At 34.7% G+C, this 25,764-nt stretch overlaps 1 protein-coding gene across 1 annotated transcript in view; it reads right to left on the reverse strand.

Annotated features, from left to right (window-relative positions):
* The window catches only part of LOC128664413 (dynein axonemal heavy chain 3-like), a 2,586,207-nt gene that overhangs the window by 109,142 nt on the left and 2,451,301 nt on the right, over positions 1 to 25,764 (reverse strand). The window contains exons 73-78 of the mRNA XM_053719244.1: positions 21,588 to 21,725; positions 17,352 to 17,612; positions 16,181 to 16,273; positions 7,360 to 7,458; positions 7,014 to 7,196; positions 5,697 to 5,789 (exon numbers count right to left, since the gene is read on the reverse strand). Coding sequence (XP_053575219.1) covers positions 5,697 to 5,789; positions 7,014 to 7,196; positions 7,360 to 7,458; positions 16,181 to 16,273; positions 17,352 to 17,612; positions 21,588 to 21,725 — 867 coding nt within the window. The remainder of the gene's footprint in view (positions 1 to 5,696; positions 5,790 to 7,013; positions 7,197 to 7,359; positions 7,459 to 16,180; positions 16,274 to 17,351; positions 17,613 to 21,587; positions 21,726 to 25,764) is intronic.

Here is a 25,764-nt window from a genome sequence, read left to right on the forward strand (position 1 = left end):
TATAAATACTTATGTTTATCAGTAGTTCTAGCTATGTCCTGCTTAAAGTCTTATCTATTGTTGCTAGTATATTCCTCAATCCTGAGCAATCCCCAAATTTAATGTACCCCACTGCCTCGGCCGCAAACAATGAGGGGATTATTTAACATAGTCACATAGATTATTATCATAGATTATTGCACAAGTCACTTGATTTTTATCGTCCTTTGTCAGATTTACCATTTCAGTACTACCTTGTGTTATGGATAGGTTAGATATTCAACTACAATTTCGTTGTCTCTGTTTTTTTACTCTGTACAATGACAATAAACAAATCTAATCTAATAACTATGGAGATGTGCTCAGGGCCAAGAGTGCCCCAGCCGGTACAGTGTGTGTAGATAGTTAAGGGATGTCAATTATTGCAGAATGATTGGTATGGAAGTTAGATACTGCTGGACTTTGTTTGTGCAATACTCCCTGGGAGTTTACTAGTTGAAAATATGTCATTATTTACTGTAACAGAAATAACTTATTTGTTTCTTTAAACCAGTAATAAATTGTTAACAAACTCTCAGTTTTGAAGGAAGCTGCCAGCGTGTTGCTACATGGGGGCCAACACTTTCCTGTCGTTCAACTTGTGTCCAACTGCTTCAGCTCTCCGCTCTCCACACAGAGGGAACTGCGATACCCTCTGCGTAATTTTGTCAGGGCCTCGGCTTTTTGCATAGGTAATTTGATGGCGTCTTGAGTAGTAGCTATCTCAGAGATTGCATTTGTCACCTCTGTGCATGTCCGGATATAGCATGATTGCCAAATCGCTTGTCGGGCTAACTTGAGCCAGCACCACATCCAAATGCTTCACAAGGCTCTGGAAGTGTTTAGTTATTAGTGACTGAACAGACCTCCCAGGTCTCAACATATTCTGCCGTGATGGGACCGCTTTCTCTGACCGAACAGGTAATCTTTGCCCCAGTAGGACAGAAGGAGTGTTCAGTATTGAGTATCGTGTTGCAGCACAGTTTTAAAGCTAGTAGAATACTCTACTCATTACCCCAGTTACCTGTGGGAGGATTGTGCGGTAGCCCCGGCTTCACAAACTGTCGAATGTTAATCTGGAAACGACAGCCGCGTGGCCTAACTGAATAACATAGGCTGGGTAGGTAATCTCTGAAGTTTCTTCTGAACTGTTTGATTTCTGTATTTCTGTAGCAACACAGTGAAATAGGAGTGCTGAGTAAAAACATGTTCTCAAGAAACCATTAAAATATCTCAGAAATAGTCAAATTGGAGCCAGGAGCTCCCCCGAGACACGTCCAGCCGCTTCAGCTGTAGGCTCCGCCCCTCTCAGGCAATAACATGTTAATACCAACATTTAGGAAAGCTTGATTTTTCACTGAAAATCTTGATCTGCAGGATTATTAGTATAATAGATTTTTGTCAATTTATATTTATAGGTGGGATTGCTGCTATATTAGTGGTTACTACACAACACAGATTTCATCTATTCTGCTTTTAATTTAAGGTGCCACAAAGCTTGTGTTTGCTAGCACAAATATAACATTACATTTACCATGTAATATAATACACTAATAATAAAATATAATATGTAATAAATAATAAAATATAATATGTAATAAGTGAGTAATATAAACCATTAGAGAATAACACATAAAATATAAATAATCTGATATAAAACAAGATTACCTCTTGCTTCATAAATTGGTGAAAAGCACCAATCAATTCTTGTTTAGACTTTAACCAATAAGAATTATTTTAACCATCATGCAGTTGGAATATAATACATAGGCTTTTTTTAGCAAGCAAAATTACTTTTGAGTAGTTGAAAAAAACAAAACTTTAAACATATTTAAATGTTGTAAGTCATTTGCTCATGCTAAGTTATAAAATGTTATAGAATGCGTTTCATGTTCATTAGCTAAAAAAACCTTTATTTACAAACCACCTAATGTTTTACATAAATGATTATTTGGAAAATATGTAAATGTAATAAACTACAAAATCAAAGAAAACAGGCATTTTGTCAGCACATCTTTTGTGACTCTACAGAAAATAATGACACTTTGCTAATACGCGCCTAGATTATGAGTTTTGCGCTAAACAGGGTGCGAAACTAACGCTAAAAAAGTTGCGTTATTTCACTCTCCATAGAGTTGCCATTACGAGTTACTGAAAAGCCTCCTTGTGCTGTGCGTTAAGCTCCATACCGCACAAAATCCAAGGGCTGATTTAACGTGCTCGTACACGCTTCCCCCTACAGACATCAATGGGAGAGAGTGTAAGAAAAAAACCTAACACCTGAAGTGCGGAATTAAAAATCTCCGTAACGCAACCCCATTGATGTCTATGGGGAAAAACAAGTTACGTTCAAACCTAACACCCTAACATAAACCCCAAGTCTAAACACCCCTAATCCGTCACCCCCGACATCGCCGACACCTAAATAAAGTTATTAACCCCTAACCTGCCACTCCCGATATCGCATACACTAATAAAAGATATTAACTAATCCGGCGCTCCCCGACATCGCCTCCACTAAATAAAATGATTAACCCCTAAACCGCTGCTCCCTGACATCACCAGCACTATATTAAATGATTAACCCCTGAACTTCCGGCCTCTCATATCGCCGCTACTACATAAACCTATTAACCCCTTAAAATTAAAAGTACAGTATAACTATATTTAAATAAATAAAAACTTACCTGTGAAATAAAAATAAACCTAACATTAAACTATAAATTAACCTAACCTTACTATTCTATAAAAAATAAAATATACTACCAATTAAAAACCTAAATTACAAATTTAAAAAAACCTAACTCTACGAAAAAAAATCTAAAATATAATAAACACTAAATTACGAAAAATAAAAAACACTAAGCTTACACTAAGCTCTTTTACTTGTAAAAAAAATACAAAATCCCCCCAACAGTAAAACCAACCACCCAACCAACCCCCCAAAATAAAAAAAACTAACTCTAAAAAATCTTAAACTACCTATTGCCCCTAAAGAGGCATTTGTATGGGCATTGCCCTTAAAAAGGCATTCAGCTCTTGTATGCTGCCCTAGCTCTTTTATAAGTGCACATCCCTTATTTAAAAAAAAAAACACCCCCAAAAAAAAACACTAACCCCAGAATATATATACTCACGGTTCCTGAAGTCCGGACATCCATCTCCATCCAGGTGGCGAGAAGTCTTCATCCAGGCGGCAAGATGTCTCTTTATCCATGCGGTGACACCTTAATCCATCACGGGGTCATCTTCTATCTTCATCCCGGCAGAGCGGAGCTATCCTGGAAGCCGATCCCATCCTGCACGGAGCTTCCTCTTCATACGGTCACAGCCGTACACTGAAGTTGAATGCAAAGTAGCTGTTTCAAAATGGCGTACCTTGCATTCCTATTGGCTGATTTGATTCTTCAAATTCAAATCAGCCAATAGGATGAGAGCTTCTGAAATCCTATTGGCTTTTCAAATCAATATGGCTCGTGTCAGTATAGGCTGTAACGCAAGCTTTTTAGCCTGAAGGCACAACCTGCAATAACGGTGCTATGAAAATCCCACACAAAAACAGCATTTTTTTGAGTGCGGAATAGACGTGGGGTTACATGCAAAAATGACTCGTAATATGGGTTCCTGGCCATTCCAGCATAATGGGCAATTTTTCAGTGTTAAAAGCCGTAACGCAAAACTCGTAATCTAGCCGACAGTTAGTAGTAATCATCAAATACCTAACTGGACTACATGTTTAGAATAGATTTTTTTTTAAAAATGTAACTAAATAAACTACATTAGGCTGCAAGAAATATACAGAATGGGCTCCTTATGTCTCTGCAGTGTATACATCTATATAGACGAGATACATGCAGAGTACACAGTATAGATTTTCATGTATTACAGTTAATAGCTACACAATGTGCTGTGAAATAAAATAACATGTAATTTGCTTGTATTTCTTATATAAGAAAATTATAGTTATTGTAACCCAGCCATCAAAGCGAGAGTAAAATTCTTCTTCACAGTATGTAGAAGCTGCACCAGCAACAAAAGGGTTATCATTGCTTTTTCAGGTAACATCTGGTTTGGTTCTGCTTATGGCAAGTGGTCATAGCACAGTTTGAAGAAGGATTTAGATGACTCACAACATAGCAAACGTGTAATTTACTACTGCTCCTGAGAAGATTGTAGCTTTCTGTCAGTCAGCATCTCTTGGCAGGCTTCTATGGAAAGGCTTAATGTGTAAACACTGTATTAAAGTATTGCCCACACAGCTCAGATATCCTAAACTAAATAATGTCTCACTGCCATAAAGCTGACTGCAAACACCACCCATCAGAGCAATCGAATGAGGCATAAATCTCCCTGCATCAGATATACTTAATTCCCATAGAACAGTTTAAGAAGCTGTCTGAATTATTTTGGAGAATTTTATTTTATCATATTGGGTTGTACTTATGCATAACAAAGAAGTACTGTCTAAAGCAGATTCATTTATATAATCTCAAAGTAAAATTGAATCATCTCATAGAATGCTTATTGAGGGCTAGATTACAAGTGGAGTGGTATTTTGCGCTTCCGCTATAGCGCTAGAAGTAAACTTTTTTTATTATTATGAGTTTATGAGTTGAAAGAAAAAGGTTATCGTGCTCGCACTAACCTGACACACGCAAACATGTTACTTCTAGCGCAATTAGACGGTCACGCAAAAGATAACCTATTCCCCATAGAAGTCAATGGAGAAAAAAAAAGTGGGAAAAAAACTAACAACCGACTAACCCAACATGAAAATATGAATATTTCACATTCCAATGTTCTGCACATAGCAGAATATGTTCTTTTTATTGATAAATACATATTTCTCTATATATCTGATTGTATTTTGGTACAATATATATTTATACCTATATACACACACACACATATATATATATATATATATATTTATATATACACATGATTATATATAGGTATAGATATATACAGATATATATAGTAATATATATTTAAAAATACATATGTGCAGAACATTGTAATGTAAAATATTTACAGTAAATACAAAAAATAACACTTTATTAAAAAAGAATATTGCAGAAATATAGTTTTTCATGTTTCCATCTACTTTATTGCAAATGGCTCCAATGCACTTCTGTATATGTCTATATATATGTACATATGTATTTATGTGTTTATATGTGTATATATTTCTGTAAATACATATATACACATATAAATACATGGATACATATGTACACACATACACACACACACACATATATATATATATATATATATATATACATTTTTAAAGATGTATATGTATGTATCTCTATGTTAAAGTCCTAACACCTGAGATCTCGTATCTTTGAGCACTTATAGCTTTTGTGTGCAATATGTTTTGTGAATATGTTTTTATTAGATGGTGTTATTATAAGTGTAACTGTAGTTTGTGATGTATTTTTGATGTTTTGTGCAACTTTTTATTTTCACGAATCAGTTAACCACAGCTCTGAGATCACGGTAATCATTCTAGCATAAATCGCGATTGCACTCATGCGATTGCGCTCAACTTGTAATATGAGCACAATTTAACCTGTCCGTAAACGATTGTGAAAACCTGCGCTCAAAATGTTGCGCTCCACTTGTAATCTGGCCCTTAATGTATGCTTTTATCTCCATACCCCTGTCCTTACCTTAAAGAAATTTAACCTTTGTAGAAGATCAGTGATATAACTAGCCAATGGTTTCAGAGAAGGGTATGATTTAGCTGACCACATAGCAGGTACCTGAAAGTAAAATATATTTAATATAAGTTGAAAATAGAGATGTTTATTATTTAACATACTACAGTTATATCTATATTTTAAGGATATTGTACAAATTATCAACATGATAACATATTTTAGTCTTATAAAAGGTCCAGCTGCTTATGAGCTGTGTTTCAGCAAGAAATGGCACTTGGTCGAAATTTAAAGAGACATTGTAGTGGAAAATTACACGCTCTTATTTTTAAAAAAAATTCAATTTTTGTACTAGTCACCCTGAAACTCTATGGGCTCTATTTAACAAGTGCAGAACGGTCAAGGTTCACTCAAGAGCAGGGCTTGCCAATCATCCTGATCAGATCTGATCGAGATGAACTAACTCTGCCACCCTTGAGGTGGTGCAGAGTTAAAGCAGCAGTGTTCTTAAGACTGCACCTACTTAACTAGTGTTTCAGGCTTGTGAGCATCCACAGCTTTGTAAATGGAGCCCTATGTGCATAATCCCTGCAAAGAGGTTAATCAAATAAATAACATCCATGCTCAGGAACTGCACATAACTAGTGGTCCCAAGCAGGAAACAGCTGGTGAGCCAATTAACTTGGTAGTGACATGACCCACCAATCACTAACTTATCCTCAGCATATGCAAGTAGTACACAAATTCCATATTCTAACAGGTTAGAACATGCCATTTTTGCACTCCAGTATCCCTTTAAAGATGTTGGTGTATCGATTAATACACACAAAAATATACATAATTTAATACACAGCAGCTTGTTGTAGGTCCCAATGATGTTGTAATACACATGAATAAATCATACCAATAGCATTGATTATTGATCTTAAAATAAAATGATTTCAGCGTAGAATATTTTTTTTCATTTTAGTAAATATATTTTCATGTCTCTGAATCAGGATCTCATTATCAAACCATCATTTCTTATTTTTACTATAATAAATGCCACTGTACATATTTCATACAAGCATTAGTGGAGATGAGAAACTGTGTCCCCTTTGATATAAAGAGAAGTAACAATATGTGTTTAAACAAAAATCTTCCAGTAGACATGACTGATCTCTGGGGAATGCAAAATGAGAAACCAAAGTGTGAAGAAGATTCTTTGGAATGTAAAGACCGAAAGATGAGTAATGAGATTCCTAATGTTCTATGACAGCGCTTGCATATTAATCCCTATGGATGAAACATATTGTGAGTTACCCTTCCTATAGTTCACAGATTACTTACTTTACCAACAATCATACTCTTGAACAAATCGTCAAGCTCATTTGACATAACAGATAGACCAGAAATGGCTTTCTTTAAATCTTGCAGGCTCCTTCGAATGGTAGAGGTCAAACAATTAAACCTCAATAATTCATGAACCAGCACTGTGTTCATAGATTCTGTGTACTGAGTGGGATACTTGATCTGAAAAAAATAAAGTAATTGCACAAGCCTTACAAACCTTATATATTATCAAATTTTAAATAGCTTTAAATAAAGAAAGAGATTGACACACAAAAAAATAAAAAATCATATTTCTCTTCAATCAGTCACCACTGACAAAATAAAGTAAATGCAGGAATCATACCATGACTTCCTCTACATTAAAATCTTCGGGTATTTTTGACAGGATGTCACATGTAAGTTCTTGGACAATTTCAGATGATGATTTTCCAGCTCTACTTGTCTAGACAATAGATAGATATTACAAATTTAAAGATAATATAAAAAAAAATGTGGTTGGAAAAATGTTCTGACATCAAAAAATAGAATACATCAAGGTTGATATATGTTGAAACAGTTTCTAAAAGTTTATTTTAAAAAAGCATTTAACTTATTTGTTGGAATTGCACTGTCATTTATAACTTTGTCACGGAAACCAAATGTGTATTACTCATACCTTCTTTTTTGACTAATGGGTAAATGTTAGTGATTATTTCAAGGATGGAAGATTATTTAATAGAGGTTAGAACAGGTATAAAAAAATGTTTTGGTGAGACAGAAGGTTTTATTGACAATCAAGAATGAAACTGCGTTAAAGTATTAGCTTTACCAGGAGAAATACAAACTTTGCGGACTGAGAAGTTCTAGCAGAATTTTTTTTTGTGCTGACAGATAAAGGCATAAAAATGTAAACAGGAAACTATAAATAGGATTGCCAGGTGTCCAATTTTCAACAGGACAGTTCAGTAATTTAGCAGGCTGTCCAGTAAAATCTATACAAAAATACTGGACACTTAAATGTTCATGTTTTTAAAGTAAAATAAAAGACTAAAAATAATACCTTGTCCTAATTGTTATTGGAAGTCATAATGGCATTAAATTACTGCTCTTTGTGTTAGAAGTAGCCACTGGGGTAAAATTTATGCTTTGTGGGTTGTTTTTTTTTATTTATTTTTTTTATTGGTAACCATGAGGGTGAGAAAACACTGTGCTGCGAATGCCGCTGGAAATCAAAGTATGAGAAAAATATATATGGTGGGTTAATGGGTAGAGCCTAATGTAGAGCTTTGAGGAAGGGCCATTCCGAGACCCCCCTTACCACCTTGCCCAGTTACCTACTGGTTGTCCTGTATTTTTGTGGAGGACAGCTGGCAACCTTAACCCGTGAGGCCCATCTAATTTTTCCATTTACCAATGCAAGGCTTTTATAATATTAAGAATACACTTTTACATATCACAAACACAGTTATTTTACTGTATTTGATTCACCATTTATGCAGGAATCCTACTTAACCCATGTGTTTTATTACTTCTGATTTCATGTATAACCTTAAAACCAGCTTCAGCATTAGCTCCTGTTAAGGTACATACTATATATATATTTAAAGGGACACTGAACCCAAATTTTTTCTTTCATGATTCAGACAGAGCATGCAATTTTAAGCCACTTTCTAATTATTCCTATTATCAATTTTTCCTCGTTCTCTTGCTATCTTTATTTTAAAAAGAAGACATCTAAGCTTTTTTTTTTATTCAGAACTATGGACAACACTTTTTTTATTGGTGGATGAGTTTATCCACCAATCAGCAAGAACAACCCAGGTTGATCACCAAAAATGGGCCGGCATCTAAACTTACTTTCTTGCATTTCAAATAAAGATACCAAGAGAATGAAGAAAATGTGATAATAGGAGTAAATTAGAAAGTTGCTTAAAATGTCATGCTCTATCTGAATCACGAAAGAAAAAACTTTGGGTACAGTGTCCCTTTAAAGAAGAAAAAAAATTGCATCCCAAACTGTCGGCTAGATTTGGAGTTTTGTCGGTAACGACCCGAAAAGCTAAAGCCGGCTTTTTTCTGGCCGCACCATAAAAATAACTCTGGTATTGAGAGTCCACATAAAGGCTGCGTTAGGCTCCAAAAAAGGAGCGTAGAGCATATTTAACGCAGCTTCAACTCTCGATACCAGAGTTGCTTACGCAAGCGGCCAGCCTAAAAAACGTGCTCGTGCACGATTCCCCCATAGGAAACAATGGGGCTGTTTAAGCTGAAAAAAAACCTAACACCTGCAAAAAAGCCGCGTTCAGCTCCTAACGCAGCCCCATTGTTTGCTATGCGGAAACACTTCCTACGTCTGCACCTAACACTCTAACATGTACCCCGAGTCTAAACACCCCTAACCTTACACTTATTAACCCCTAATCTGCTGCCCCCCGCTATCGCTGACCCCTGCATATTATTATTAACCCCTAATCTGCCGCTCCGTAAACCGCCGCTACTTACATTATCCCTATGTACCCCTAATCTGCTGCCCCTAACACCGCCGACCCCTATATTATATTTATTAACCCCTAATCTGCCCCCCACAACGTCGCCTCCACCTGCCTACACTTATTAACCCCTAATCTGCCGAGCGGACCTGAGCGCTACTATAATAAAGTTATTAACCCCTATTACAACAAATATTGTTGATATATTTTTCTTATGTTTGTAAATATTTTTTTATTTTTTGTAACTTAGTTCTTTTTTATTTTTTGTACTTTAGTTAATTTAGGGGGGTGTTAGCGTTAGGGTTAGACTTAGCTTTAGGGGTTAATACATTTATTAGAATAGCGGTGAGCTCCGGTCGGCAGATTAGGGGTTAATAATTGAAGTTAGGTGTCGGCGATGTTAGGGAGGGCAGATTAGGGGTTAATACTATTTATTATAGGGTTAGTGAGGCGGATTAGGGGTTAATAACTTTATTAGAGTAGCGGTGCGGTCCGCTCGGCAGAGTAGGGGTTAATAAGTTTAGGCAGGTGGAGGCGACGTTGAGGGGGGCAGATTAGGGGTTAATAAATATAATATAGGGATCGGCGGTGTTAGGGGCAGCAGATTAGGGGTACATAGCTATAATGTAGGTGGCGGCGCTTTGCGGTCGGCAGATTAGGGGTTAATTATTGTAGGTAGCTGGCGGCGACGTTGTGGGGGGCAGATTAGGGGTTAAGAAATATAATACAGGGGTCGGCGGTTTTAGGGGCAGCAGATTAGGGGTACATAAGTATAACGTAGATGGCGGTCGGCAGATTAGGGGTTAAAAAAATTTAATCGAGTGGCGGCGATGTGGGGGGGCCTCGGTTTAGGGGTACATAGGTAGTTTATGGGTGTTACGTGTACTTTAGAGTACAGTAGTTAAGAGCTTTATGAACCGGCGTTAGCCCAAAAAGCTCTTAACTACTGACTTTTTTCTGCGGCTGGAGTTTTGTCGTTAGATTTCTAACGCTCACTTCAGACACGACTCTAAATACCGGAGTTAGAAAGATCCCATTGAAAAGATAGGATACGCAATTGACGTAAGGGGATCTGCAGTATGGAAAAGTCGCGGCTGAAAAGTGAGCGTTAGACCCTTTTTTGAGTGACTCCAAATACCGGAGTTAGCCTAAAACCAGCGTTAGGAGCCTCTAACGCTGGTTTTCACGGCTAACGCCAAACTCCAAATCTAGGCCTGTATATTTTAAATGTACTTTTATTATCAAATTTACTTACTTTAAATATAGATATTTTCCAAACACTCATTAATTACTGAGATATAATATATATACATACACACATACACATACACACACACACACACACACACACGCATACAAGATGTCAAAATAATCAAAGTATTGCAGTATGCAATGAAACATTTTTTTATTGGACTAACATAATATTTATAAGACAAGAGTTGTTCCTCTATTCCTCAAGTCTGGAGCAATACTAATCTATATGACAGAGGTTACCACTTAAAACAAGATGGGGAGGGTGTGAGTGGTGTGTTTTTAATAGCAGAATTAGCCTGAGAGTGAAAGGTGCAGAGTGTTTAAGAGAAAACCAAAGGCCAGAACAAATGAACAAAGAAGAAACAATAAACACATTAAACATCAGAGATAAGTATAAAAATCATATAAACAATCATAAAACTCTCAAAAGCTTGACTTTTAAATATCACGTTAGTCCAATAAAATAGTTACCATTGGCATCTTGTCTACTGGACTTATGCAGCTATATATATATATATATATATATATATATATATATATATATATATATATATACTGTATATATATATAATACTTTGTCTCGCTAACTAGCCAGGAAGGTGCACGTCAGAGGAAATGTGACCCCAAGAAATTTCCTATATAATCCAATGAGAAATCTGGCTCTGTTAACACAATGAAATAACCAAAGAGCTTTCCTATAACTTAAATACAATTACATAGTAATGTAATTAAGTAAGCATTAACATGACAACTGCAAGAACTAGATTTATTCCTGAGTTTTATCAATCATTATTATAATCAGACTTATGAGGTTCTTTACATAATCTTGTTCATTAAAAGAATACTGTACTCAATTTATTTTTCTGTTCTAAGACAATATTTCAAAGTATGTTTCAGTGCAATTTTGTGTGATTTGATCAGTAAACAATATATACCTATATATCAGTTTATAGAAACTTGCAGTTGAAGTTAAGAGCAACATAGAAAGCAAAGGCTTATATGTAAATTAAAGTCAATACTTTATTAAATACAAAAATGTTAAGTACCATGGTAAAGGGGAACTTCCGGGCAGTGGCCATGATAGGTTGCAACACTTAGAGATGGTGCACAAGCTAGACTTCATCTTTCAAATATTCTTGGATTTTGGAGGCATCCACCATTTAATTTAGAGTAACAGATTAGCTAACTTCTGTGAACTAAGTACAGCTTTTTATTTGCAATTTAGCCACAGTGTTCCAGGCCTTTTCCTAAGGTCTTAGCTGGTGGAGGAGATGGTCTTGACTCAAACCCTCCTATGTGGCTTCATACCTGGAACAGCTGTCAACAGTGCTATCTCACTTGTCACTAAAAAAATCCAGTTGGCACCCTATGAATTTATTCATTACTGGGTAATTGAGTGCACCAAACTGAACTTATGTATTATCACCGAGAAATGACCACTTCCGAGGATGTGGTGGTGAATACTCTGTGTGAGATATTGGATACTCATGATAGAGCACTGTCAAAGCAACTTCAGTCTTTTGGTGCCTCTATCTGCAATATTGTTGTTGATACCCATTCCGTGTTTTCAACCAATGCCCAGAAAAAGCAGATTTTCCAAGAAGAAACTGAGGCAATGCGGGGAAACCCCTCCTTTCCTCTATTACTCAACTTCAAATGCTTTGATGATTGCTTCATCAGCACAACTGAGATTTCAGCATCTGAGGGAGAATGTAATATGACAAGGTGCACTGAGTCTGTGTAAGCCCTCACTGTCTAAGATACTCACCATATCCCCAGCTGCATTGGGCTCACTAGATCCCTCTCGATTTGGACATCATTAACTTGTATATGCAGGATATTGGCTTCTCCTGCATATAAGTACATTCTACTGGTTGCATCATAATTGTCTACCTTCTGTCCTTTAGAAAAACTGGAGTTGGCTACTGTAACAGGTTGCATATAAGTCTGGATGGTGGAATCTGTTTGCTTAAGCTACACATCAGCCTTTGCAATTTGACAGCATTTACTCATAAAAATTGGATCTCTATTTCTACTTAATGTACTGTTTGGTCAATAGGTAGTGTGACACAAACCTGAAAACCTAACTAATTTAACATAGCCAGCTCAATAGTTACCTATTAGAACGATAGTTGAATGTCTACAATTCTCAGTGGGCTTATAGAGACCTATCCTAATGTAATGATTGTCCTGCTCTCATATACATTAGATGTCATTTAAATGGCTGATGTTGGAGTGGGATAAAAATTGCACAGTATGCCTTAGTGCACATTAACATACCAGAGCCCCATGAGCCATTTTATTTCACAATTTGAGCCCAAAGTTGGTTACTAATTCCAGTATTACCATTCAGAAGGTTCAAACAATTAGTATTTATTTTTATCTATAGTAGATGTGTTTCTCTCCCTTGAATCAATAACTATTTTTTGCTAATGTCTAGTGGATGAAAACTTTGTCTGATGTTTTCTAGGTAGTAGCTCCCCTAGTGAGGTTTAGTGTAAGAAGCCCTGTTCTTCTAATCTCTTCTTATGTGGCCAAACTCAGTTTAAAGGGTCAGTTTGCCCAAAAATGTTTTCCCCTTTAATTTGTTCCCAGTGATCAATTTTTCTTGCTGGAATATATTAAATTGTTTACAAGTAGCTAGTTTACCCTTATTTCGGCATTTTAAATAGCTGATTTAGCCTGTGTTATCCCCATATATACTTAAAGTCTCTATACTTAAGTCCAGGCATTTGACAGGCAAGATAAACACAGCCAGCGGAAGAAATTAAACTCCCAGTGGGTTGTAGAACATATAACTAGTAAAATTATTGGGCTTTGGTTTATAAACAGATATAAGATAAGGAAGCAAGTATGTGTACACAAAGTGATAACATAATGAGATCTGATTTTAACTGCAAGCTCAACCCATTTCAATAGGCTGTAGTTTCAAAGCACAAAACCAGCAAAATCATATGCACAAATAAACTTGAAAATGCAATTTCTCATATATTCTATAAAAAAAACTATTTTACAGTATACTGTCTCTTTAAGAGGCAATAACATTCTATACAAAGCTACCCTAAGCCATATGGTATGTGGTCAACAATAATTCATTGAGTGTCTGTAATATTTCACTGCACCCTTTCTCCATGTATGTTTACTTCTACAGCCTTTTATATATACTTATGTGTAATAGGGGCATCATAGTAATTAGAGAGGTCATATTGTTGATCCTTAAAGGGACATTAAACACTAAATAAATGTCAGATAGAATGATGCATTCAAAGAAAAGATCTGTCTGAGAATAACAACATGTGGATGTATTTTTTTAAGTTCAATTAGCTTTTTAAATATTGACAAAATAAGTGTAAATTTGTAGTGCTTATAAAACAATAGGAGCTGCCATGTTGTAATTTAGGTAACCTTCTCTGCTCTGGCCAATTAGGGACAGTTATATATAGGTCACTAGAGAGTGTGCAACCAATAGCTGTGTGGAATATAACAGTGTTCTGCACTTCCATTTCTAACAGCAACTGTGAAGCTCACAACTTCAGAATGGAATTACAGGACTAGTTGACAAAATAAAAAAATGGGGGAGAAAATACCAGTGCCTATTTGGAAATAAATTTTTCGCAATATAGCACACACCACCCGTATGCTGGAGACCAATACCAAGATCTTACACAGATGGTATCTCACACCACAGAGAATAAAACACATATTCCCAGGAGCCTCACGTAAGTGCTGGAGGTGTCAAACAGAAAGGGGTAGCATGCACCATGTGTGGTGATCCTGCCACTACATACAAACCTTTTGGTCTCAGATAATGGATAAAATAAATATAATCCTTGATAGCAATTTAAAAATATCGATTTTAACTTGCTTATTTAACAACTTAAGCGAGATCAGGTGCAAAATCAGGAGATAACTGTGCCAAATTTTGTTAAATACTGCCAGGCATTTAATTGCTTTAAAGGGACAGTCAACACCAGAAATGTTGTTGCTTTAAAAGATAGATAATCCCTTAATTACCAATTCCCCAGTTTTGCATAACCAACACAGTTATAATTATACACGTTTTACCTCTGTAATTACCTTGTATCTAAGCATCAGCAGACTGCCCCCTTATTTCAGGTTTTTTTACAGACTTGCATTTTAGCCAATCAGAGCTGTCTCCATGGTTAAATTCACGTGCATGAGCTCAATGTTATCTATATGAAACACGTGAACTAATGTCCTCTAGTGGTGAAAACTATCAAAATGCATTTAGATTAGAGGCGGCCTTCAAGGTTCAAGAAATTCAACTAAGAATACCAAGAGAACAAAGCAAAATTGGTGATAAAAGTAAATTGGAAAGTTTTTTAAAATTACATGCCCTATTTGAAACATGAAAGTTCTTTTTGGACTTGACTAACCCTTTAAACTGGAAACAAAAAGGTACCCCATCTACTCGGGAGTGGGAACTAATGGTAAATAAATCTATAATATTAGAAAGATACCACTATTAAAAAGAAGGGCTCTTGGACTTCTCAGTTTTTACTGGGACTTCTATATGGGGCAATTTAGATAAAGTTAATAAACTCATCAGACTTTCACTCCTTTTGTGATCCGAACACACATGTATCAACTTAGTTCAAATCCCTAGCCAATCCAGACACAAACCTTCACTACTTTAAATTAGCTTACAGTTTGTTGTAATTTAGTTTTAAATCTGTTTAATTTTGTATCTTATGTTATTCTGTTGACAGTTATGTATTCAACTAATATGCTTTATTATACTCTTAACCAAAGTCGATGAACATTAAGATAAAGATGATAAATATTCATTTGGGACTAAAACATTGCATGGAAAGACTATGTTTAATGCACACCCAAGAAAAGGACTTGCTAGCTATTATAAGGACATTGCAATAATATCGGAAGAGTCTCAGTCAATCAATGTAAATACTAGACTGTATGTGATGAATGTGTATGTACATTTAGTTTCATATATAGCCTATTGCTATCGACTTTGTATTATCAAACTTAAAAAACGAATTAAAAGAAAAGAAAAAAGCACAAAAAATTAAATAAATAATGAAAGTATATTGCAGACTTTCTTTATATATACAATTTATCATTTTATATTACATCTCAAAGTGTTTAATGTCCCTTTAATGGCTTTATTAATTTTCAAGCTTGGATCTGACTATTTACTATTTCATTTGTTTAAAAGGTACTGTACTGTTCAGTTACCGAATAAATAATGCATGAGCTAATGAGATAAGAGTGAAATAAGCTATGTCCTCTACCAAGTGTTAGCCTTTTTGGTTTCTAATACTCATTTACTAGAGAGAACTTGATGCACACTGATGTTATAACCTAGTTCCATGGAAGCTAAGTTTTTCCAATTACCTTTCTTTTTTTTCTATGCCTCTTAATAATGTTGAAATAAAAATTGAAAACATCTATGTTGCGTACCTCTTTAGGTAAGGTGGTTAAAATCCCGTCAAACAGTTCTGCTGTCTCCTTCTGCTCTTTGGTGATATTTGCATTCATATGAAGTCCAAATACCTAAACAACATACATGCATATCAGGTATTTTTTTTCTGCAATATTATAAAACATTATAGGATAAATTACAAGTGGAGCACTAATTTATTGCATGCAGTTTAAAGGCATGCAATAAATAACCAGCCATTACAGATCAGATCTCTGGTTGATTTCCTTAAAGGGACACTGAACCAAAAAATTTTCTTTCATGATTCAGATAGAGCATGACATTTTAAGCAACTTTCTAATTTACTCCCATTATCAATTTTTCTTTGTTCTCTTGCTATCTTTATTTTAAAAGCAGGAATGTAAATCTTTGCAGCCAGCCCATTTTAGGTTCAGCACCATGGATAGCACTTGGTTATTGGAGGCTTACATTTACCTACCAATAAGCAAACATAACCCAGGTTCTCAAACAAAAATGGACCAGCTCCTATGCATCACATTCCTGCTTTTTAAATAAATATAGCAAGAGAACAAAGAAAAATTGATAATAGGAGTAAATTAGAAAGTTGCTTAAAATTGCATGCTCTATCTGAATCATTAAAGAAAAAAAATTGGGTTTAGTGTCCCTTTAATGTCCCATAATTTGCCCCAAATTTAGGAGTTTTTTTTAGTTTTTTATTCAAAAACAATGTAGCATTTAAAAAAATATATACACATTAACACAAATATACATTTATAAAACCATATACATATATATTTAACATTTGCTGCCCATCCATGTTCGACTTACCCCCTTTGCTGCGCTATGTCCTCATGCCGTGAGGATCTCATTGGAGCCTATGGAAGCGCACTCGCGTGAGCACAAAGATTCCATGCAACCTCGCGTTTGCAATGAGGTTAACTTGTAATACCAGTGCACATTTGCATGCACTGGTATTACTGGTGGAGATCAGATATCGCTTAACAGATATTTTGTGCTCCACTCGTAATCTAGCCCTATAAGAGTTAAGTTTGCAGAAACTTAATGTGTCTGAAATAAGACATTTTTAATTTTAATAAAAAGAATTTCAAATGAGTTAAATTTGTAAGATGTTATAAAAAGTGAATAGCATTATTTGTTCTTTACAAAGAGATATGCTGTCATAGCACCTACCTCAGGATCAGTGTTAAGAGGCAGGCTTTTTATATATTCCAGATAGCTGTCATGAGCACCATTCATCGGAGCAAAGTATTTGCCACTAGGAGAGAATTTGTAATTGTCCTCAGTAATTATGGCTTCACAAATAAATGTGTCAAGTAAGCTTAATAGAAGCCGCCTGTCCTGCTCATCTGTGACCCTTCCACCATAGTTACATTCTCCAGTAAGATAAATTACAGCATCAAAAGGAGTTTGATTATATTCATTGAGGAACATCTGCAATGTGAGAAATAAATGCAGTCTTAAAATAAATCCAAAAAACATGTTCTTACCAGTAATTCCTCAAGCATTATGTTCTATGTGTTTGGTGTGTATATATATATATAGGTTCTGAAGAAGGGGTTAAATGTAACTCCAAAACGTCAATACCTTTTGACTTGCCATTTCACAAACCCTGAGAGTGCATATCCTTACTTATATATTGTTCTTCAATATTGCACACAGATGAATGACCTTTGGTGGGACTTAAACAACTGAGTGGATGTATATACACACACATATATATATATATATATATATATATATATATATATATATATATATATATATATATATATATATATATATATATATCTGTATATAATCTAACTGATATCCAGATCAATCTGTGTGTCTGTCTTTTTTATTTAGCTATATGTATGAATATATTTGCCGAATTTGAGCAAGTTTTTGTAATGATGAATAGAAACTGGTTAAACTGAATTTACTGCAGAGAAAATAAAGGGGCTGTGATCAAAATAGAAAATAATTTCTTGCTGAGTAGAAAATTGTGTTTAAAATTAAAACTGCTAAATGAATAGCTATGTAGAAAACTGGGTATTTATGGCAAGATTACAAGTCACGCGGCAAATCTTAATTTACTGTTAGCGAAAACACCGCTAGTGATATGCTTTTGGTGCTTCTAGGGATCCGCTCGTATTACAAGTTGAAAAAAAATAGTTTTTTTTGCAAACATCACTAGCGGAGTTTTGGCGTGCACATGCATGTGTTCTCCGATAGAAATGGAATAAAAAGTGGAAAGCGTTTTCCTTTCATCCTATTGGCTAATTTGAATTTGAAGAATCAAATCAGCCAATAGGAATGCAAGGGTAACCCTGGAGACCGCATGAAGAGGGAGCTCCGTGTCAATCATCTGAAGAGGAGACTGCCAGCGCCACTAACCTCGCCACTGCCATTGGGATGAAGATAGAAGATGGACCGCAGCCGGGAAGAAGATCGACTAGCGATAGATGAAGATGGAGCGCTGACGGAATGAAGATGGAGTGCCGCCCATCATCATTGGTGAGTACCAAGTTTGAGGTTAGACTTAGGCTTTTATTTATTTTTTGGGGTGGGTTTTTTATTTTTTGTAATTTTTTTAAGTAATGTTAGTTTTTTTAGGGTAGGCTAAGATTTTAATTTAATTTTACAGGTAAGTTTTTTTTAAAATGTAGATAGTATACATTTTATTTAATTTATGGGTATTTAAATTGAGGTTAAGTTAGGGGGTGTTAGGTTAGGGGGTTTAGTTGTTATTTTATTAATTTGCGTTGTGGGGGCATAATAATTTATTTAGAGTGTTTGCATTTTGAGAGGGTGGCGGTATAGAGGTTAATACTTTTATTTAGTGTTTGCAACGTAGCGGATGGCGGTTTAGGAGTTAATACTTGTATTTAGTGTTTGCGATGTGGGGGATGGCAGTTTATAGGGGTTAATACTTTTATTTAGTGTTTGCAATGTGGGGGGATGGCGGTTTAGGGGTTAATAGTGTAGTTTATGGGTGTAAGTGTACTTTGTAATGTATTTGTCTTGTGTTTTGTGCAACTTTTTAGTTTCAGAAAACCGTTCACCAGAGCTCTTAGATCGCGGTATGGATTGAAGCGGAAAAGACTTGTAATATTAGTGGAAGAAAAATGGATTGGGAAATTGCCGTTGCACTAGCGCAAAGTCCGTTGCGCCTCACTTGTAATCTTGCCCTTAGTAGGGAATGTTAGTATTTTAATATGGAAGTTTGGTATTTTGATTGCTTTGATATTAAATTTACTCTTACCATGATATTACATATATAATCACTGTGTAAGTGTAAATTAAATCACATAAAAACCTTTTGTTAATAGCATTGTTTAATTATTTGTGGTTCTCATGAAGGTCCAGAATCTCTAAATTTGCCAGCATAGAAAAATATCACACTGACCCTCGAATGGGCAGTCCTTAGTCAATTTTTATTTAAATATTTTGCATTTAATATTTCAAGATTACTAATTCTTCATGTGCACCAACCCGACACTGTGTTAGACCTAAAGCGCGAGATACAAAGCTTTATTCATATTTTACATTCCTATGTTCTTCACATAGAAAAAATATTAATGTAAAATAGATATATATGTCTATATACTGTATCTATAAAAAGTAATAGATATATAAGTATAAGTATAGACATATATACTGTAAGTAGAAATATATATTTAAAATAAAAATATATTTTTTTCTGTGTGTGAAGAACATTGGAACGTGAAATATTCATAACTTCTGCCGGGTTAGTGGCAAGAAAGAAGTGTTTTTCCTACGCTCTCCATTAAAGTCTATTGGGGAGAATAAGTTAACGCGTTTGTGATATTCGAAGTCCTTTGGTTAGTGTGCGTTGGGTTTTTACTTTAAACTTGTAATATGTGTGCTACATGACTTGCGCAAATAGCTAAATAGTATGCCATTTGTAATCTAGCCAAAATGTAACATGCTATTTAGCACTTTTGCATTATATAATGATATAATATTATATAAAATTTCTAGAGTCTTTGAGGTGTCATATGCATGTATCAAGTATCACTGATACAATCCTAACTGTATTTTTTTCTTAACCATGGCAAGGGCCAGTCTTGCTGATATATAATTGCAATGAGCTGTAATTATAGCAAATGCCAGATAAAACTAATACTAGTTTTGACTCAAAGGGACAGTCAAAACATAGTTAAAATTAAACTCATGCTTCTGATAGGGCATGCAATTTTAAATAACTTTACAATTTACTTTATCATCAAATTTGCTTCGCTCCCTTGGTATTCTTTGTGGAAAGCCAAACCTAGGTAAGCGAGTATGCTAATTTTTAAACTGTTGAACTGCCTCTTATCAGTGCATTTTGACAGTTTTTGACAGTTAGACAGCGATAGTTCATGTGTGTCACATAATGTTATATGACATATATATGTCATATAATATTGTGCTCACTCCTCTTTTTTTAAGAGTTAGCACTGATTGGCTAAAATGCAAGTCTGTCAAATGAACTGAGATAAGTGAGCAGTCTGCAGAGGCTTAGAAACAAGTTAATCACAGAGGTAAAATGTGAATTTACCTCTTAAGGACCAATGACGGAATTTTTCCGTCATAAAACAATTGAGCAAACTGAAGCTGTGTCCATAAAGGGTTAATATAACAGTGTTGGTTATGCAAAACTGGGGAATGGGTAATAAAGGGATTATCTATCTTTTCAAATAATAAAAATTCTGGAGTAGACTGTAATTTTAGCATGAGGTAATAACACTAGGAATCTAATCTTTCTTTAGTAAGATAATAAATAAGTTCTAGACATGAGAAGAGAGGTCTTATAGTTATAAAGAAAAGGCTAGTGCTAAAAAATTTTTAGAAATGTGATCAGAAATGCAAGAGACATTGCACATTAGAGACAGTTGTGATTAGGTTCTAGAAGACAAGAGGATAGCGCAGGGTATTTTTTTTTCATCGGTGGGTTTCTTTTAACTTACACGCAGCTAATTACTAAATAGTTGCCATTAGCCACAAATATTTTGCATCGAATATATGGCTGTTCGTGAAACAAACCACTTAATCTTGACTATAGAGATTTGTATTTGCATTTATCTTTAGTGTTTGCAATTTTATGCTGTTATTTTCATTACCACTTGGTGGCAATGTTTAACTGTTAAATTGTATTAGTGACACAACACACACACTATATATATATATATATATATATATATATATATATATATATATATATATATATATATATATATATATATATATATATATATATATATACACACACACACATGTATATATAATATACACTCACACATATACACTCTAAAAAAAGAAACTTATCTCAGAAATATTTCTAAAAGAAAATAATGCTTTTTACTTGAAACAAAATGTATCCTGAAATATGTTTGCAGTTTATTTTCATTATATCCAACGTACCTGTAGCTGTTTAGCACTGATTTTTAGATCAGAATAATTGAATTCATAGGGTATATTCCACCCTAGTGATCCATATGTTCGTCTTTCTTGGACAAGAGCATGAAAAAAGCAAAGTCCAAATAAAAGTTTTTTCCATGCCTAAGGAAAGATAGAGTTATTTGTTAGCAAGAAAATATACTATTAGCTACATTGAGCACTTGATTATACTTTGTGGAGACACTAAGTTTCAGAAATGGAAAGTGGCTATTTTTTTTTTAATTTTTAATTTGTATTTATTATAATGCGCTAGATTTTCTATGCAAAATGCATTAGCTTTGTGTAGGGTTTTTAAATTCCAACCCATTTCAGTCAATTTGAAAACTGCTCAATAACTAATTTATCACAAGGTTTTCAACAGCATTTGTGCAATGAAAACACTTTCTATAAAATGTATCATTATTCAGTAAAAATCTAATTAATAAGCAAACACCGGAGATTGTTTTTGTAAACCTCTTTTTTGAGTTAAATTTTCCACACAGCTATCTTTGCTCATGTGCATGGGTGGTCTACATGTTTTAAAACAATGATTCTTGTTTAATAATAATAAATAAAAATGAAACCAAAAAAAAATCACTGGTCACAAATTAAAGTGACAGGAAACACAATTTTTTTTCTTTTAGGATTCAGATAGAATCATTCGATTTTAAATAACTATACAATTTATTTCTATTATTAAAATTTATTTTGTTCACTTTTTTTCTATCCTTTGCTCAAAGTTTAACTAGGTAGGCTTAGAAGCTGCTGATTGGTGGCGGCACATATTTGCCTCTTGTCATTGGCTTTCAGCTAGCTCACAGTAGTGCATTACTGCTTCTTCAACAAAAGGTACCAAGAGAATGAAGCCAATTAGATAATAGAAGTACAATGGAAAGTCCCTTAATATTGTTTGATCTGAATCATGAAAGAAAAAATATGGGTTTCATTTCCCTTTAAATATTATCAAAATGTACAAAGATAATTGCAATAACGTATTTGGACATTTAAATATGTAATTCATAAATCATTCAGAACAAAACAAAATATTTTTTTATACACACACCATGAATTTATATTAATATTTTTAAAAACTGCATTTAAACATATAAGGCAGCCGTTAGCAACACTGAATTAATTAGATGCCATGATTTTCTTTTGCCTTAAGAAGGTCTGTGAAAAGTTTAGCTTGGGATGCCACTATTAATTGTATAGTTTTTCTGTTATTCCTCCTTTTTAACTTTTCTAATTCAAATAGTTACTCATGTTATGTATATGGCTTAACAACTGTGCAACAATTCAGCTAAGCTTTCAAATAAGGTTGCCATGTGACCATTTTAGCCTATTTCCATTTATGTCACTGTGTGTATTAATGAGAGAATGTTCACAGTAGTTAAATCTTAGAGTATTTGCAAAGCTTAGTCTCATCATCAAAATCTGACATACAGGCTGCCAATCACAGATATATTGCATGCAAGCCACTAAAACAGAGCTGTTTTGAAAAAAAAAAATATTTAAAGGAAAAATTCAAAACTGACAGTGAACCCTTCCTTGATTGTTTATCTCTTAATTAATCAAATCAATTTTAATCTAAAATAAATAAATTGTAGAAGAGACCCTAAGTTACACTGAGGAAGAGGAACACAAAAATGTAAAAGATAGAGTAAAAGATAGAGTAGCCTGAACCAGAGTTGAGAAATTTAGATGAGCATTATTAGGTGGCTTTTTTCGGGAGAAGGGGATCTAGTGATTGGAAGGGGACTGTTAGGTGTTAGGGAAATGGGGTATAATGTTTGAAATAATTCTGTCAGGAAAATGTCAGTTACTGTTTATTACTGTGGGGGTCTAAGGGACCATAGGAGCCCCCTAACTCAATGCAGAGAGTTATCTTTTATTGTTAGGTATAAGGACTTTATACAGGGTCAAGACAGATATCACAGATAGAGACTAAATATAACAACAGCATAATTCTTACACTGTGGTTATAATTATTTAGATGTGGTTATAATTATTTAGAGACTCCTGAGGAAATCCATAGCTACCACAATTAATTTCCAGGTTGTTACAGTGAGGATGCTTGCTATCTTTTACATACAGAATTTAATCACACAAGCCACAACTGATAACTCACGTGGGGCCCAGAAATTTAAAGCTCTATGAGGTGATCCAAAATGATCCTCCAGCACTGAAAGATCCCTCACAAGATTTTAGAATGGCAACATTTTGATATACTTCTCTAAGGGACTTTCCCTGCATTTCTGGATGTGAACCTGGAAATCCCAGAGAGATGAAAGATGCTTTCCATAGAAAGTAAAGAAGCTCTCTGGGCTACAAAATTTGACATGGGAGAAAGAAAGTAACTGGAGAACCCAAGAGGCTGATATGAAGGCTTAGTTTGAATCAATTTCAAATTAAATTGAAATGTTTTTACTACAATTTAACTTGCTTTTGTCTATATTTTACTTTTCTGTTAGTGAAAAAAGGAATTTTGTGAATTTTAAGCAAACTTCACCTGCTTACAGATGGTGAGACAAATCAGTGAGACCAGCTTGTTTAAAATGCTTACAAAATTTCATAAGACTTGTGAGAGAGCTAGAAACTCCTCTTTTTAGCCCGGGGAACTACCCTGTCCCTCCCACTTTCTGAAACTATCAGTTTACAATGGAGAAAATACGAAGTGCAATGTAATTTTATACAAAGAATGATCCTAAGTTATTAAAGGAACAAATAATCAGAATGTGTAAAATCACTGCTAGATCAAAATTTAAATGTATTTAAGTAGAAATGAGAAAGTTCAAAGCTTAAATGCAATAATACTGAAAGGACCCAATCTGAAATGTATAGTAATATAAAATATAATACACAAAGTGCAAGTGTAACAAAACTCTCATATCATGCAGTGCTACATTGCATTGGGCTTGTCTCTGCTTCACATACATAAATGAGAGCGGTAGTGTAGTGCTAGAGAGTTCCACCATTTTTCTTTAGAAAATTCAGTGAGTTCAAACTTGGTGAATCAGAACTACAATTTCTCTCTTAGTTGGGGAATTTTTGAATATCAGGCCTCTAGGAGAGACAGCCAGGTGAGTTCCCTGGGCTAAACATGGGAGTTCCCAGGGTGTGTCTGAATCTCTCTCACAACTCTCATGGTATTTTACAATGACTGGTCTCACAGATTTATTTTGCCAGCTGTATGCAGGTGAAGTTTGCTTAAAATTCTAAAATGCACTAAAAGGTTCATTGTACACTAGATTTTTTTCTTTGCATATGTGTTTTGTAGATAATCCATTTATAAAGCCCATCTTGGAGTGTTTTTGGTAAAAATGGATAGTTTTGCTTATTTTTAAATAACAGTATGTTGATTTTCAGATTCCTAACCGAGCCCCAAAGTTTTACATGTATACTGATGTCTACAGACTCCTAGTTGTGTACCAAAACGAGACACTTAGATATATTTGTCCTTCAGAACATCCCAACTGGAAGTTCCTTGTATGAGATCATGTTTAATATTTGATGTCTTATAGCACACTGCTTACAATGCGCTCCATTTACGAAGCAGCGTAAGCCTGCAACTTCTTACACTCTTCGCCTCCTCTGAGGGTGGATAAGAGAAAATCACAGAGAGCTCAGTCACTCTCAGTGATTGACAGTCACGCGAGAGAAGGGGGCATGCATTACACACTCAGTGGAGCATGTAATGATGCACACAGGCTAGCGGACGGACAGATACGCTGCCTGTTTGCAGTGAAGGCATGCGGACAGCTTCTCAAGTTGAGAAGCTGTTCACTCACCATTTAATACATGGGGCCATAAGTATAACTTTTCAATTGATAATACTAGTATTTATTATACTAGAATTATTAAGCCAATAACATTTTTCACAACTATATTAATGTATTGTGTACTATTTCTGCCATCTGCATTTAAGTAAGAGAAAATATAGGGCTGGTCACAACTCTCTACCATTTAGTTCATTAACTCGTTATATAATATTAAATCATTCAAAATAGCGAGCCTAACCTTCAAAGATTTCACTACTCATATACCAAGCCATATTTCAAAACTCATTCCAGATACTCTCCAAACAGATCTTTTTGATTTACCAATAATTGACATCTGACCTATTCCATTATTATCTCCTACCTTCTTAATCACCATTTTCTCT

The sequence above is a fragment of the Bombina bombina genome, chromosome 6 (assembly GCF_027579735.1).
Source record: "Bombina bombina isolate aBomBom1 chromosome 6, aBomBom1.pri, whole genome shotgun sequence".
Classification (NCBI taxonomy): Eukaryota; Metazoa; Chordata; class Amphibia; order Anura; family Bombinatoridae; genus Bombina; species Bombina bombina.